At 43.4% G+C, this 15,794-nt stretch overlaps 1 protein-coding gene across 1 annotated transcript in view; it reads right to left on the bottom strand.

Annotated features, from left to right (window-relative positions):
- Nucleotides 1-6,263: 6,263 nt before the first annotated feature.
- LOC112080648 (SAP30-binding protein) overlaps nucleotides 6,264-15,794 on the bottom strand; it is a 55,239-nt gene continuing 45,708 nt past the window's right edge. Inside the window, 6 exon segments of the mRNA XM_070442650.1 lie at nucleotides 6,264-7,012; nucleotides 7,265-7,352; nucleotides 8,997-9,055; nucleotides 9,175-9,287; nucleotides 9,419-9,510; nucleotides 14,215-14,303. Of these exon segments, the coding sequence (XP_070298751.1) occupies nucleotides 6,834-7,012; nucleotides 7,265-7,352; nucleotides 8,997-9,055; nucleotides 9,175-9,287; nucleotides 9,419-9,510; nucleotides 14,215-14,303 (620 nt within the window). The 3' untranslated portion in view covers nucleotides 6,264-6,833.

Here is a 15,794-nt window from a genome sequence, read left to right as displayed (position 1 = left end):
AAAATGATGATAAAATGATTTTAAAATATTGGACAATGCATATAGCCTATGCATGGTCTATATTATCAGATGTGCTATTATCAATAAGCATTATCACCTGTAGCCCAACCGATGAAGCATAGTGGCTATACAATGTAAATAGGCTGAAGCATGGGGTTTTTCCATCTGCATTTAGCCCATTGYACACAACATCCTGATTGTTATTATTAATTATTATTGTTTATTTATACATTATTATTATTCCGTTTCTATGACAAGGTATGTCATTGCCCTTTTAAGASYACATTGCCCCTTTAAGAGCTCTGTTGTAGTGATTGATGGGAAGTTCGGCTCTTTTTACTCACTCTGATCTTTTCTTCAAAAGAAGAAAAAAAATCMACTTATTTCGTTCATTAGWGTCAGTAATGCCCAGAGCACGCAGGACCCACTACTGACGAACTGAAAACTCGAAAGAGTCATGCCTCTACGAGCCTCCCGTTCCCATGTCGTTCAAGCATAGGTGGCTTATTGGAGCTGTCATTTGTGATTGATTTATTAACGTGTGCTTTAAACAGTGTACATTTGTTGATTGCTAGGCATACAAGTTAGATTATTTCTTGATACATTTGAAACGAAGTCTAGCTGTGGCTGCTACAGGACTAGAGTGTGAACGACTCTTGGCGGAGTGCATCGCTTGATTGCTGTGAGAGTGATAAACGATTCGTTTTCGAGTTGGAGTTTGTGGAGCAGAGGCRGTGTATGTTTRGGTTCTACAAAGRTGTCCATCATAACATTAAATAATCAATTGCACAATGCGATAAATGATCAGTTCTTAAGGTATTTTTTATTCTCTACCGTCATGATCTATTTTCCTGCGCGCATATGTAAAACGGTGGTCGGAGCACGTCTCTGGAGCGTGTATTAATCCTGCTATAAAACACATTGCGGCCAGCACTCGCACGTCAAACGTATGAACGAGTCACTCAGAAAACGAATCATGACTCTCAAATCAGTAAAAAGAGTCGTTAAAAAATTACGAATCGTTCGCGACCTGCACATCACTACTCTGTTGCACAGCTGCGCCTAAACCAGTGGTTCCCAAGCAAGGGTACTAGGACCTCTGGGGGTAGGCCTACTTGGMCTATCCACAGGGTACTTGAGAAGACCATAGGTCTACTGGTAAAATGCACGAGGGGGTACTTCAGGGGTAGGCCTACTCCAGGCAGAGCAGAATTCAGTTGTTGGTAAACTAACCGAAAAAGGTTGGGAACCACTGACCTAAATCATGCTTGAAACTCCGGTTGTAAAACTGCATTTGTAAAACGATGCCACATGCGCAATTGAAGGATTATATAAATACACGTGGTGGCAATATGAAACTTGGATCCCCCGTTTTTTTAAACAAAGGCCATAAATACTATCAAAATACATTTGCCAAAGCTGTTTTTAAAAGTGTTTTCCCGCGATTTAATTAAGAACGGTTGTGCATCGAATGCTTGTCTGAATACATATTTCCTTCCTATGGCTCTCGAAACTTGAATTCGCCTCGAGAGGATTATCCCTGTTAAATATGTGATCACATATCTTGGTATTAAAYTTAGTAAAGATCAGAAAGAACAGGCCAACTTAAATTTCTCTCCTATTMTAGAGGYAATTGGAAAGAGATTTAACTCCTGGTTATTAAGAGATCTTTCTTTATCTGGACTTTTATCAAAATCTTAAGGTCTGTCCAGATTAGTTTATACCTTCCTTGCCTTGGATGTTCCTCTGTCAGTAACTAAAATGGTTGATACTAAATTATTTAACTTCATATGGAGGAATAAACCTCATTATTTTAGAAAAGCGGTAATATGTKGCACCCAAGGTGAGGGAGGGTTGAATGCTCTGGATTTTAAAACCTCTAATATGATATTTAAGATTAAATGGAAACAAAACTATGTAAGAAATAAGGATTGCATCTGGAATYTCATCCCTAATTTAATATTCCAACAGATTGGTGGTCTAGAATTCTTACTCAAATGTAACGTTGATTTGGGTAAAATCCCTATTAAGCTTGCAAACTTTCATAAACAAGTACTTCTAACTTGGAACCTCATGTACAAACACAATTTTTCCCCTCATAGGTATACACTCTGGAATAATAAAGACATAAAATACAAAAACAAGTCTTTGTTTTTCCAGAACTGGTTTGACAAGAACATTATTTGGGTTAAACAATTATTGAATAATGATGGAAACATCATTATGATTATGATATGATTATCCAGAATTTATTAGAACACACAATGTTACATTCACTCCTGAGGAGTATCAAATGGTTGTTAGAGCTGTCCCTGAAGGTGCTATTCTTCTTTTAGGAGAATATAACAATACTTCAAGTGCAACTGTTGAGGAGTTTGTAGCCTCAATACAATTAGAAGGAATTTACATTTTAAACTGTAAATGTAATAACATGTATATAAGGAAACTATGTCAATATGTTACTATTCCCTCTGCTAAAATATACTGGAATGCAGCCCTAGGACAAGTGAACTGGAATGCAGCCCTAGGACAAGTGAACTGGAATGCAGCCCTAGGACAAGTGAACTGGAATGCAGCCCTAGGACAAGTGAACTGGAATGCAGCCSTAGGACAAGTTTACTGGAACAAAGTTTCATTGTTGTCTGGTAAATATTGTTTATCTAATAAGGTGAAAGAAATATCATACAAACTCATTCAAAGAATCTACCCTGTAAAGACCTTTATTATACACAGATTTAAAATAGCTTTTGATAACAACTATGTATTTTGTGGTTGTGACCCAGAAACTCTTGACCATTTATTTTGGGACTGCTCTTATGTTAGAAGATTTTGGAGTTAGAAGATTATATTTTAAAAGAAACAACTATTAATGTTAATTTGAAAGACTCTGATATTATGTTTTATTTTGATCCAAATGATATGGACCCTGATTTAACTTTCATTGTTCATTTGTTTATCTTTCATGGAAGATTCTTTATCCATAAAATGAGGTGGGCAGAGAACAAACCCCTCTTCACATTATTTAAGATAGAATTTAAATATTATTTTGAAATGATCAGTAAATGTAAAAACAAAAAAGCAATACGCACCATAAAAYTATTTAACAAATTGAAAATGAAACTTGATATGTAATACCCCTGTCTGTTAGGTTTATGTGTTCATAATAAAAACTTAAAATAAAACTTAAAATAAAAAAGGAATATTATCTCGCATAGAACACATGAAAACAAGCCAACTAGGTAAATATGTCAACTATTATAACTACGGAGTTGTCGGATTTTGTTTTAATAACATTACACGTCAAAAATATTAGCAAATAGTACTTGGCCTATCCACTGGGTACTGGAGAAGACCCATGAGATCATAGGTCTATTGGTAAAATGCACGAGGGGGTACCTCAGGGGTAGGCCTACTCCAGGCAGAGCAAAATTCAGTTGGTGGTAAACTACCCGAAAAAGGTTGGGAACCACTGYCCTAAACCATGCTTGACACTCCGGTTGTAAAACTGCATTTGTAAAACGATGCCACATGCGCAATTGAAGGATTATATAAATAAGTGATAAAGTATATAGGCTTTCAATTACTGTGCCAAGAGCTACAGTAGGTAATACTGCTGTCTGAGTTGAGCGCCGCTGTGGTGCGCATTATATACTATTTGATTCCCTTCATCTAAATATCGGAGTGTCATCAACAATCATGCATGTCAATTCAGTGCACGCAGCTCAACAGAGAAAATAAACTCAGCAAAAAAAAGAAACGTCCCTTTTTTGGGACACTGTCTTTCAAAGATAATTCATAAAAATCCAAATAGCTTCACAGATCTTCATTGTAAAGGGTTTAAACACTGTTTCCCATGCTTGTTCAATGAACCAAAAACAATTAATGAACATGCACCTGTGGAACGGTCGTTAAGACACTAACAGCTTACAGACGGTAGGCAATTAAGGTCACAGTTATGAAAACTTAGGACACTAAAGAGGCCTTTCTACTGACTCTGAAAAACACCAAAAGAAAGATGTCCAGGGTCCCTGCTCATCTGCGTGAACATGCCTTAGGCAAGCTGCAAGGAGGCATGAGGACTGCAGATGTGGCCAGGGCAATAAATTGCCATGTCCGTACTGTGAGACGCCTAAGACAGCGATCCAGGGAGACAGGACGGACAGCTGATCATTCTCGCAGTGGCAGATCACGTGTAACAACACCTGCACAGGATCGGTACATCCYAACATCACACCTGRGGGACAGGTACAGGATGGCAACAACAACTGCCCGAGTTACACCAGGAACGCACAATCACAGTCCGCAATAGGCTGAGAGAGGCTGGACTGAGTGCTTGTAGGCCTGTTGTAAGACAGGTCCTCACCAGACATCACCGGAAACAACGTCGCCTATTGGCAAAAACCCACCGTCGCTGGACCAAACAGGACTGGCAAAAAGTGCTCTTCGCTGACGAGTCACGGTTTTGTCTCACCAGGGGTGATGGTCGGATTCACGTTTATCGTCGAAGGAATGAGCATTACACCGAGGCCTGTACTCCGGAGCGGGATCGATTTGAAGGTGGAGGGTCCGTCATGGTCTGGGGCGGTGTGTCACAGCATCATCGGACTGAGCCTGTTGTCATTGTAGGCAATCTCAATGCTGTCCGTTACATGGAAGACATCCTCCTCCCTCATGTGGTACCCTTCCTGCAGGCTCATCCTGACATGACCCTCCAGCATGACAATGCCACCAGCCATATTGCTCTTTCTGTGCGTGATTTCCTGCAAGACAGGAATGTCAGTGTTCTGCCATGGCCAGCGAAGAGCCCGGATATCAATCCCATTGAGCACGTCTGGGACCCGTTGGATCGGAGGGTGAGGGCTAGGGCCATTCCCCCCAGAAATGTCCGGGAACTTGCAGGTGCCTTGGTGGAAGAGTGGGGTAACATCTCACAGCAAGAACTGGCAAATCTGGTGCAGTCCATGAGGAGGAGATGCACTGCAGTACTTAATGCAGCTGGTGGCCACACCAGATACTGACTGTTACTTTTGATTTTGACCCCCCCTTGTTCAGGGACACATTATTCAATTTCTGTTAGTCACATGTCTGAGGAACTTGTTCAGTTTATGTTCCAGTTGTTGAATCTTATGTTCATACAAATATTTACACATGTTAAGTTTGCTGAAAATAAACGCAGTTGACAGTGAGAYGACGTTTCTTTTTTTGCTGAGTTTACAATATTTGAGAATACATTTATTTGGGAATATTTTTCGTGAACAGACATGTTTCTAGACATGCTTCTGTCTGTTTAAGGCTGTCATCTCCAAACCAGCCCCCCCTCCCCCAAGGAGATTTTTATTGCGGATCTACAGATCTCAAAAACGACCTCTCCAAAAACCATATGACAGATATCTGTTACGAAGAACTTTAACCCCTGGGATATGGTTAAGGTTGACAAGCACTCAAATCTATTGGTGATATGGGGATCTGTTGAGTGTAAGCTGATCTAACTGACTTACTCTAGTAAACGACTCCGATTCTGAACTTTGACCTCCAGCTGTGCTTCAGAAGACTGCGGGGTGGGGCGGTGTGTTATCGTTCCTGCTGGATGGAATTAAAGTCCGATAAAGAGAGGGATAAAAGAAAAGGAAGAGATGATGGATAGATGTAAATCACAAACGCACCTGGCCACATAAATACCCAAAGTGCCCAGAAATAGATGGAAGGAATGAGGGGGAGAGAGAGAACGTGTGTAGTGGATAGAAAAGAGACAGAAGGGGAGAAATTAAAGAGAGAGGAGAGCGAATGAAAGGGAGACAGCGAGGCAGAAATTCCTCTGGCCAGATTCAGGCCAGTGGCTGCAGTCAATAGATCTGGGACACAATAACACAACCATTCTTTAATTTCCTGGACAGAACATTCAAAGCTTTATCCAGAGAACAGCATGAAAATAATTGTATGATCAAATACTACTTTCATCTTATGTATAAAATACAGTTTATGTTGAACCCAAGACAACCGTACAAGAATGGACACACACTCCAATTGAAAAGGCAGTATGACGTTTGTTTTATTTACCATCCTATCATCATCATCATCAGCAGCGATATATGTACATTTGTAAAAAATATTCCSGCTAAGCTCTTTGAATAGGCCATTGAAAATGAGACAAGAAACGTTGATACCAATGTCCATAGTCTGTCCAGTAGATGGTCAAAAACACAGAACATAGGAAATAGCACAAATATACACTGTGGGTAGAAAGGACATAATGTTGTAGAGCCCAAAACTAATAGTAATATATACTGTACCATAACAGATGGGTTGATACTGTAAGAAACCATTTTACAGGAGGATGGAATAAAGAAACTAACTCAAGTTTCAGTCAAGAGGCTTATGCCATAACTAGGCTACTTTCTAGGTAGGGTGGTTTTCCCAATGGATAGTCTTTAGCTAACATCAAAACACTGTTTCTTGTCGACATAAAAAAAAAACAGATCAATGCATAACTTCAACAGGGTGCTGACTGGAGAGCTGGATGAAAAAGGAACCTTATGTTGATATCAATGCAGAAATGACAGAAAAATTATCTTATTGAATCTCAAGTCAGGCTTGAGTCCTTTGACCATATGTTGTAGATCCAATCCCAGAGACCGACGGCAGTAGAGATGCAGAGGTTTTGTACAGCCAGAAATGTTCATGTGACATCCATATTGTCTGAAGACATTCTTTCACTCTCCCTCTTTTTGCATTTAGTAATACAGCCACACAGCTCAATGCACACACACACACACACACACACACACATTCATCCATCCATTCAAAACACACATACTTCCTCTCCCCATGCCGGTTCACTGCTTGGCTTTCTTCTGGATGGTGCCAACGGCGGAGATGACGGTGGTCTTGGTTCCGCTGGCGGTGGTTGTCACGGAGACCACCCCTGGCAGGGTTGCCGTGGTAGTGAGCAGTGCGGGCTGGGCCAGGGTCACGGGCACTGCAGAGTCCCACTTACTCTTCCTCTTCTGAGCCTCTGCTGGGGGTGGAGAGGCGGGAGAGAGAGAAAGTGAACGGGAGAGAAAGGGAACCAGATATACTCTATAATCTTAACCTTTTTCTCTTTCAGGAAGGTCACAACCTAAAATCAGTCAAGGATGATAATGTTTCTATGGAGTGTGGGGGCTCATCTGCCAGTGACAGTAGAAGAGGTGTTGGTGGTGATAGCTGTCTCGGGGTTGGAGCTAGGGGTTGATTTGGAACACAGTTGTGTGTGTTGTGAGTGTACCTGTAGCTGTGGTAGTAGCTGTATTGGTGGTGGGAACTGCTGCATTGGTGGGGATTGTCCCCTTCTTAGTGCCCGTCACAAACTCAATCTAGGAGAGGAGAGAGGAGACAAAATACTTCACCATACTCATGCTGCAGAAGGCTGAGCGGAGCCGGGCTGGGTTGTGCTGACATTGTGTTGTGATGAGCCTTAATCTCTTGGCAGGACACTTCTCTGGAAGTGTGTGGAGAAAATAAACTAGAGGCTGCTGGTGGCAACATGCCCCTGACACACAGACTGATAAAAGAGAACGGCCCGGTCTGTGATTTGTAAAACAGTAAAGGAGAGGAGTAAACGTACGTACAGGGTCGGCAAAGCTATTTTCTCTGAACAGGTACACTACATAACCAAAAGTATGTGGACACCCCTTCAAATGAGTGGTTTCGGCTATTTCAGCCACACCCATTGCTGACAGGTAAAATAAATAAATCGAGCACACCGCCATGCAATCTCCATAGACAAGCATTGGCAGGAGAATGGCCTGTACTGAAGAGCTCAGTGACTTAACGTGGCACCGRCATAGGATGCCACCTGTCCAACAAGTCAGTTCATCAAATTTCTGTCCCGCTAGAACTGCCGCGGTCAACTGTAAGTGCTGATATTGTGAAGTGGAAATGTCAAAGAGCAACAACGGCTCAGCCGCAAAGTGGTAGGCCACACAAGCTCAGAATGGGACTGCCGAGTGCTGAAGCACGCAGCGCCTAAAAAATAGTCAGTCCTCAGTTACAACACTCACTACCAAGTTCCAAACGGCCTCTGGAAGCAACYTCAGCACAATAACTGTTCATCAGGAGCTTCATGAAATAGGGTTCCATGGCCGTGGAGCTGCACACAAGCCTAAGCTCACCATGCGCGATGCCAAGCATCGGCTGGAGTGTTGTTTAGCTTGCCACTATTGGTCTCTGAAACATTGGAAACGCGTTCTCTGGAGTGATGAATCACGTTTCACCATCTGGCAGTCCGACGYATGAATCTGGGTTTGGCGGATGCCAGGAGAACGCTACCTGCCCGAATGCATAGTGCCAACTGTAGAGTTTGGTGGAGGAGGAACAATGGTCTGGGGCTGTTTTTCATGGTTCGGGATAAGCCCCTTAGTTCCAGTGAATGGAAATCTTAACAGTACAGCATACCATTCTAGACGATTCTGTGCTTCCAACTTTGTGGGAACACTTTGGGCAAGGCCATTTCCTGTTTCAGCAGAAATGTACATACAGAAATGTTTTGTTGAGATCGGTGTAGAAGAACTTGACTGGTCTGCACAGAGCCCTGACTTCAACCCCATCGAATACATTTCAGATTGAATTGTAACGCCGACTGCGAGCCAGGCCTAATCGCCCAACCTCAGTGCCCGACCTCACAAATGCTCGTGGCTGAATGAAAGCAAGTCCTCGCAGCAATGTTCCAAAATCTAGTGGAAAGCCTTCCCAAAAGAYCGGAGGCTGTTATAGCAYCAAAGGGGGGACCAACTCCATATTAATGCCCATGATTTTGGAATGAGATGTTCAACGTGGATGTCCACATACCTTTGGCCACGTAGTGAATATGTTTTTAACAGAGGTTGGGGATGGGGTTAAGAGGAGAGCAGGCATGGTTTTGTTTTGTGTGTGTGTGGGGGGGGTGAAAACGTGTGTATTGGAATTCAGGTTACCTCAGGTCCCCTCTTCAAGTCAATAAAAGCGCCCGTGTCCCTCACCTTCGTCCTGTCCTTCTTGGCTTTCTCCAGTTTATCCATCTCTACCTTCTGAGCTTTGGCTGCAGGGAGGGAATGAAAACAGTTCAGCTGATAGGACTACCACAGACTGGCAAGCACATACAGCCACAAACAAGCACATATGCCTGTCCGCACACATACACACCAATGACTTCCTTACCCAGTGCCTCATAGTAAGAGTCCTCTGACCAGCCGTGAGGATCAAACATGTCTTTAGGGTAGTTGGTTCCCAGTTCATCAATGCCACAGAACTGAATGAGTTTCTCATAGATACTGCAAAGACACACATAGACATGTCAACAAAAGTATCTGGAAAAGCATCCCACGTATCGTCGACGTGTTCATAACTCTGTGTGTGTGTGTGGCATGAATTAGTGCGTGTGTGTGTGTATATGTGTGTGTACCTGGGATTCCTGAACTCTTTCTTCTTCTGAATGTGGTTGTTTGTGTCAAAGTCTCCATGTAGATTCTTTTCATACAGCTTCTGGATCTTCTCCTGTTGACAGAAAACCAACATATCTGATCAGTAGAACATAAGAGTCAAGTCCCCACTAGTATAGTTTTTACGACAAGCACTTRGTTCAAGCACTGTTGTGATGTGTATGTATCACAAGCCTAGATATTTCAGTAAAGCCAGGTGCAGTTGTCCATAACTGGAATTGAAATTGCGTCCTTTGGCCTCCAAACCTACCAGTGTATGAACAGCACAGAATGACTGGTCAATTGGTAGAGAGGCGTAACATGTCAGCTTAGCCCCTACAGTGTGTTAATCAATGCGAAACAAGGCAGCTGAACTTGGCAAAGGCTGAAGCCAGGGTCTTTACTCCAGCCTTGATCCATTCAGAACCAGTCAAACGTTTGGCCACACCTACTCACTCCAGGGTTCTTCTTTATTTATACTATTTTCTACAATGTAGAATAATAGTGAAGACATCAAAACTATGAAATAACACATATGGAATCATTCAGTAACCAAGAAAGTGTTAAACAATCAAAATATATTTTAGATTATTCAAAGTAGCCACCCTTTGCCTTGATGACAGCTTTGTACACTCTTGGCATTCTGGTGTACAGAAGATAGCCCTATTTGGTAAAAGACCAAGTCCATATTATGGCAAGAAAAGCTCAAATAAGTAAAAASAAAKAGCAGTCCATCATTACTTTAAGACAMGAAGGTCAGTCAATCCAGAAAATGTCAAGAACTTTGAACGTTTCTTSAAGTGCAGTTGCAAAAAACATAAAGCGCTATGATGAAACTGGCTCTCATSAGGACSGCCACAGGAAYGGAAYACCCAGAGTTAACTTTGCTGCAGAGGATGAGTTCATTAGAGTTACCAGACTCAGATTGCAGCCCAAATGAGTTCAAGTAACAGACATCTCAATACAACTGTGCAGAGGAGACTGTGTGAATCAGGCCTTCATGGTCGAATTGCTGCAAAGAAACCACTACCAAAGGACACCAATAATAAGAAGAGACTTGCTTMGGCCAAGAAACASGAGCAATGGACATTAGACRGGTGGAAATRTGTCCTTTGGTCTGATGAGTCCAAATTTGAGATTTTTGGTTCCAACCGCCGTGTCTTTGTGAGACGCAGAGTAGGTGAACGGATGGCTCCCACCATGACGCATGGAGAAGGTGTGATGGTGCTTTGCTGGGGACACTGTCAGTGATTCATTTAGAATTCAAGGCACACTTAACCAGCATGTCTACCACAGCATTCTGCAGCGATACGTCATCCCCCCTGGTTTGCGCTTAGTGTGTTAGTGTGTGTTTTTCAACAGGACAATGTCCCAACACACCTCCATGTTGTGTAAGGGCTATTAAACCAAGACGAGAGTCATGGAGTTCTGCATCAGATGACCTGGCCCCCACAATCCCCCGACCTCAACCCAATTGAGATGGTTTGGGATGAGTTGTACCGCAGAGTGAAGGAAAAACAGCCAACAAGTGCTCAGCATATGTGGGAACTCCTTCAAGACGGTTGGAAAAGCATTCCAGGTGAAGATGGTTGAGGGAATGCCAAGAGTGTGCAAAGCTGTCATCAAAGGCAAAGGGTGGCTACTTTGAAGAAACTAAGATATATTTTGATTTGTTTAACACTGTGTTGGTTGCTACATGATTCCATATATGTTATTTCATAGTTTTGATGTCTTCACTATTATTCTACAATGTAGAAAATAAAGAGAAACCCTTGAATGAGTAGGTATCCAAACGTTTGACTGGTACTGTATATCTGACTYACAGGGCTCTGAATGGAGCCATTGTGTGTCTGCAGTTTCTGAGACCTCAGAGCAATATTTGGCAACCAGGCTCCTGGGAGACGCAGGGAGCTGGGCCAGGGGTATCAACAATGATAAATTAGCCTTAAAACGGACAAGATGGAGGATTGGAATYTTATTGCACTACTGTATCTACAGTACTCAAAACAGTCAGTTCAATTAGGCCAAATAGTAGGACAACAGTATTGTGATGTTTATTTTTGAGATTTTGAGATACAATAATGAGGCATACTAAAACAACACAGACCACACCCTGGCTACTCATTGGCCTGAGTCTTAACTGTCCCCAGCCCTTCCTGTGTGTGCTGGTGTTAGTTGCAGCCTGAGGAAAGGTAGTGATTCATCAGTGATTCACCTGATAGAGGGGTAATTAAGGGAAGGGAAAGGATATACCTAGTCAGTTACACAACTGATTTAATTCCACCAAAATGTGTCTTCTAAATATAACCCAACCCCTCTGAATCAGAGAGGTGCGGGGGGGGCTACCTTCAGTCGACGTCGTCAGCTCCCGGGGAACAGTTGTTGTGGGTTAACTGCCTTGCTCAAGGGCAGAACGGAATATTTGAACCAGCAACCTTTTGGTTACTGGTCCAACGCTCTGAACCGCTAGCCTATTGAGTAGGTGTGCGCACCATGAGGCAATGCTATACAGTGCTGAGCTGTTCAATCACCAAGACATTCATCTTCACCTGCATTTACTGATCTAAATGTTGCATATTTCTCCCTCATGGTTAGGGTTAAGATTTGGGAAGGATACGCTGATCCTAGATCTGTGCATGATGGCAATGTCTACCGGGAATGCCAACTTATTTCTGAGGAAAACCTTGGACCAGTGTAAGGATTGAGAGACCGTGTCTAGAGGGATGGAATGTTGACTGACAGAGACCTGACCACTGAGATGTTTTGTCTGTCTCTTCCTACATGTTGATGTTATTCTCCCACTGGAGGATTCTGCTCTCCAACAGCCTGGAACATTCTTGAACATTTACCAACAACTGCAGAACACTGCTTGTCTGGCAGCTGGCATTGAACTCTTCTCAGACTTTGGCASGAGGGGCAATTTACAACCTGGAAACCAATATCTCAGACACACACCTTATCTGTTCTCATACCCCGCCAATTTCAGTACATCATGCACTTACCTGTCCGCTAGGGGTGTAACTGTACACATGTTCATACCAAACCTTTCGGTACGTGGACCTTGGTTCAGTCCGCATTGTGACGCTGAATGAATACATAAAAAATATATCCCCAAAATAAAAACACAAGGCTATAGGCCCTGCCTACGCTGCAGTGTATGCCTCAAGTAAATTTGAGCATCATTTTTTTTGTTCCGGCTATTCCGTTAAAACAAGAGGTCTACGCACACTTTGTAATCAAAATTCTAATCTTAATTAGCGCATTTCAAACGGTCCTTTTGTGGAACTACCGTAGTTCTGCACGATGGCGAGTGGTGGGGTGGATAAACCAGGAGGARTCTCCACCATTTAAATCTCCAGTTTGGGAACATTTTTGGCTTCCCAGTAGATTACAACGGCGATGGACAGAGAGAGTATGCCACCATTGCTCAATAAGAATAACCTATGCCAAGGGTTTCCAACTCCAGTCCTAGAGTACCCCCGACAGTACACACCTATTGTTGCCCAAGACAAGAACACCCGATTCAACWTGTCAACTAATCATCAAACCCTCAATGAGTTGAAGCCGGTGTTTATTGTCTGGGGCTACAACAACGTGTGCTGTTGGTGGTACTAGAGGACTGGAGTTGGGAACCACTGGCCTAGGCAGCGGCCAACACCTCAAGCGTGTTTTTAACGCCAACATCACCCCAGTATTCCTACCACCGGAGCAAGACGGAAACGCAAAAAAACAACAACTTAGTATCCCCTCTTCATTCAAGCAGCCCTTCGAGGCCAATTCTGACTGGGCCAAAGAAATTACAAGAGCGATAGGTATGTTTATAGCCATGGATATGCGCCCACTCACAGCGGTTGAGAGGAATAGGGGGTTTCAGCACCTCGTGAAAGTGCTCGAGCCACGTTTCCAACTTCACCCACCCGCACCTGTTTCAGCAAACAGGTACTGCCCACTCTATAGAAGCAAACTAAAGCTGAAGTTGTCAATGAATTGGCTAATGCAGCCTGCGTTGCGATGGATGGACCTCCAGGGCTACAGAGAGCTGCTTGACAGTGACAGCCCATCATTTTACACCGGAGTGGGAAATGAGAAGTACGTGCTACAGACACGCTCCTGTTATGAGTCACACAAGTGTGCATAATGTATCTCTTTGTAAGAAAACATTATAGCATAAGCCTATACAATGTCTAAGCCATGTTTACATATCGATTTCACACATATATTGCGCATAGTGTTGTTGCGTAATCGTGTGTTTCCAATTAAGAAAATACAAAGTGTTATTCCTGATGGTGCTCTCAGTAGGCATTATATGACTCATGATCATGTGTGGAATCAGGAATACAAACACTTTGGATTTTCTTAAATAAACTAAAATTAACTACAGTAACGGTTTACATTTCATTTCCCCCCGCTATGCCGAAACCGAACCGTGAACCCAAAACCGCAATAGCTACCGAACCGTGGGTTTGGTGAGCCYTTACACCCTTACTGTCCTCCCTCCAGTAGTCTGCTACTTGTTGACAGACAGCTTACCGTGTCACTGCTGACTATGGTGGTACTGCAGGCCAGTGTGACAAATGTGAAAGTGATGGTTGTTTAGACCAGGTGACCAGACCAGTTTAGACAGAGGAATTTCACAGGTATGTAAGATGTGCAAGAGAGGTGGTGATATAGCACAGGCAAGTTCAGGTGAGTTGACATAGGGTTAAGTAGAGATACAGTACATAACTAAGGTAAGTAGGGGTGTGAGTGGACGACAAAGCCCAGGTGGGTCTGTGTGTACCTGTAGGTGACTGGAGCAGCGTCCTGGTGGCTCAGGGGGAATCCGGATCTTGTCGGGTGACATGTTCCTCACTTTCTCGGAGAACAGAGCTGGGGCGGAGATACAGAGAGAAACAACCAATCAGAGGAGCAGACTACAGACAGATCTAGATGCTGTATAGAAGCCCATAACATTCTAGCAGCTACTTCTTTATCTTTAGAAGTGAACCCAGACATGATGTCTGTAAAGTCAGTGAGTGTTGAATCAACATGTTTGGTGCATTCCTAAGCTGACAGTTGTTCTGTGTGTGTGTGTGTGTGTGTGTGTATTTGTTTGTTTGTTCGGAGCATCTGGTCCTGGTACGAGACCTAGGCACCACACCCAGTCAGGGAGTGTCTGTTGGGGCTTGTGAAGAGAAACAAGGCTCCCCTTTTTTCAACTCTTCCCTCCTCAACTCTTCCGTTCTTTCTCTGACTCCAGGCCAGGCATTCTTCAGTGTCACTAGAGCCTCCTCAGCGGGAGAGTATTTTACAGTCACTCAGCACCGTCAATCTAATAAGGCTTTAAATCAGGGGTGTTGAACACATTTTGRCCCGGGGGGCGCATTCGTTCGTCAACGAGCTCCGGAGGGCCACACTGAAAACTGGTTATATATCCTCGCTGTCAAAATTTGCTAAACATTGTCCTKTATCTATTGTTTTTYGAACTGTCGATGCTCCTTGACTGTCTAGTGATTATTAGCYACCTGGACAGTCKAACTATGAATGTAGGTCTATTGACTGTGCACAGTGATCCAGAAACCAACCTGATCTCATAGTTTCAAGTTGGGATTTGGCGTAACGTCTAATTTGGACCCATTCATTCCATGTGGTTACATGGTTCAAGAAATTGTAGYAATATAGGTCCATTATGATTTCTACACAGTTTCAATTTGGTTTAAGTCATTTTAAAGTATATTGAGTTWGTTTCCCCCGGATCCGGCCTGCATGTTCGACACCCCTGCTTTAAAACGGTTGAGATTTTTGTTTTTTGTGTGCGTACACTTTGTATGTGAGAACAGTTAAGTAGGATCCTTTAGCCTGTATTGTAGGTCACAAACAGTATATAGTGTAGTGAAGCAGGTCCTCCATGCACCAAACACACTCCACTTCAGTCCTTACAGGTAGTGTTCTCTCCCTCTCCACTCGTCTCCCTCTCCACTCGTCTCCTCTCTCCACTCGTCTCCCTCTCCACTCGTCTCCCTCTCCACTCGTCTCCCTCTCCACTCGTCTCCCTCTCCACTCGTCTCCCTCTCCTTTAACTTGTTTTGCTTGATGCCCAGGTGGAACCAAAAGAAAACCCCCACCCCTCACACTACCCTGCTTGACCTTACCCTTGCCTCTCCTCCCCCACTCCATTCTGCCTTGTGTCTGTAGGTGAGAGGGGTATGACACTCCTACAGGGAGGGGCAGGGCGTTACCCTCTCCTACTGGCTAACTGAGCAAGTACACACACTTGCACAAACAGGGGTCCACGCACACTCACTTGAGTAAACAGAAAGAAACCATAACAGAGTAATGATGTACTCGGTGACAAGCACACACTAAACACAAATATTGCAC

Source organism: Salvelinus sp. IW2-2015, unplaced genomic scaffold, assembly GCF_002910315.2.
Source record: "Salvelinus sp. IW2-2015 unplaced genomic scaffold, ASM291031v2 Un_scaffold16406, whole genome shotgun sequence".
In the NCBI taxonomy this organism is placed as follows: domain Eukaryota; kingdom Metazoa; phylum Chordata; class Actinopteri; order Salmoniformes; family Salmonidae; genus Salvelinus; species Salvelinus sp. IW2-2015.
The sequence above is the reverse complement of the archived record's forward strand: the minus strand, read 5'-3'. Positions and strand labels throughout refer to the sequence as shown.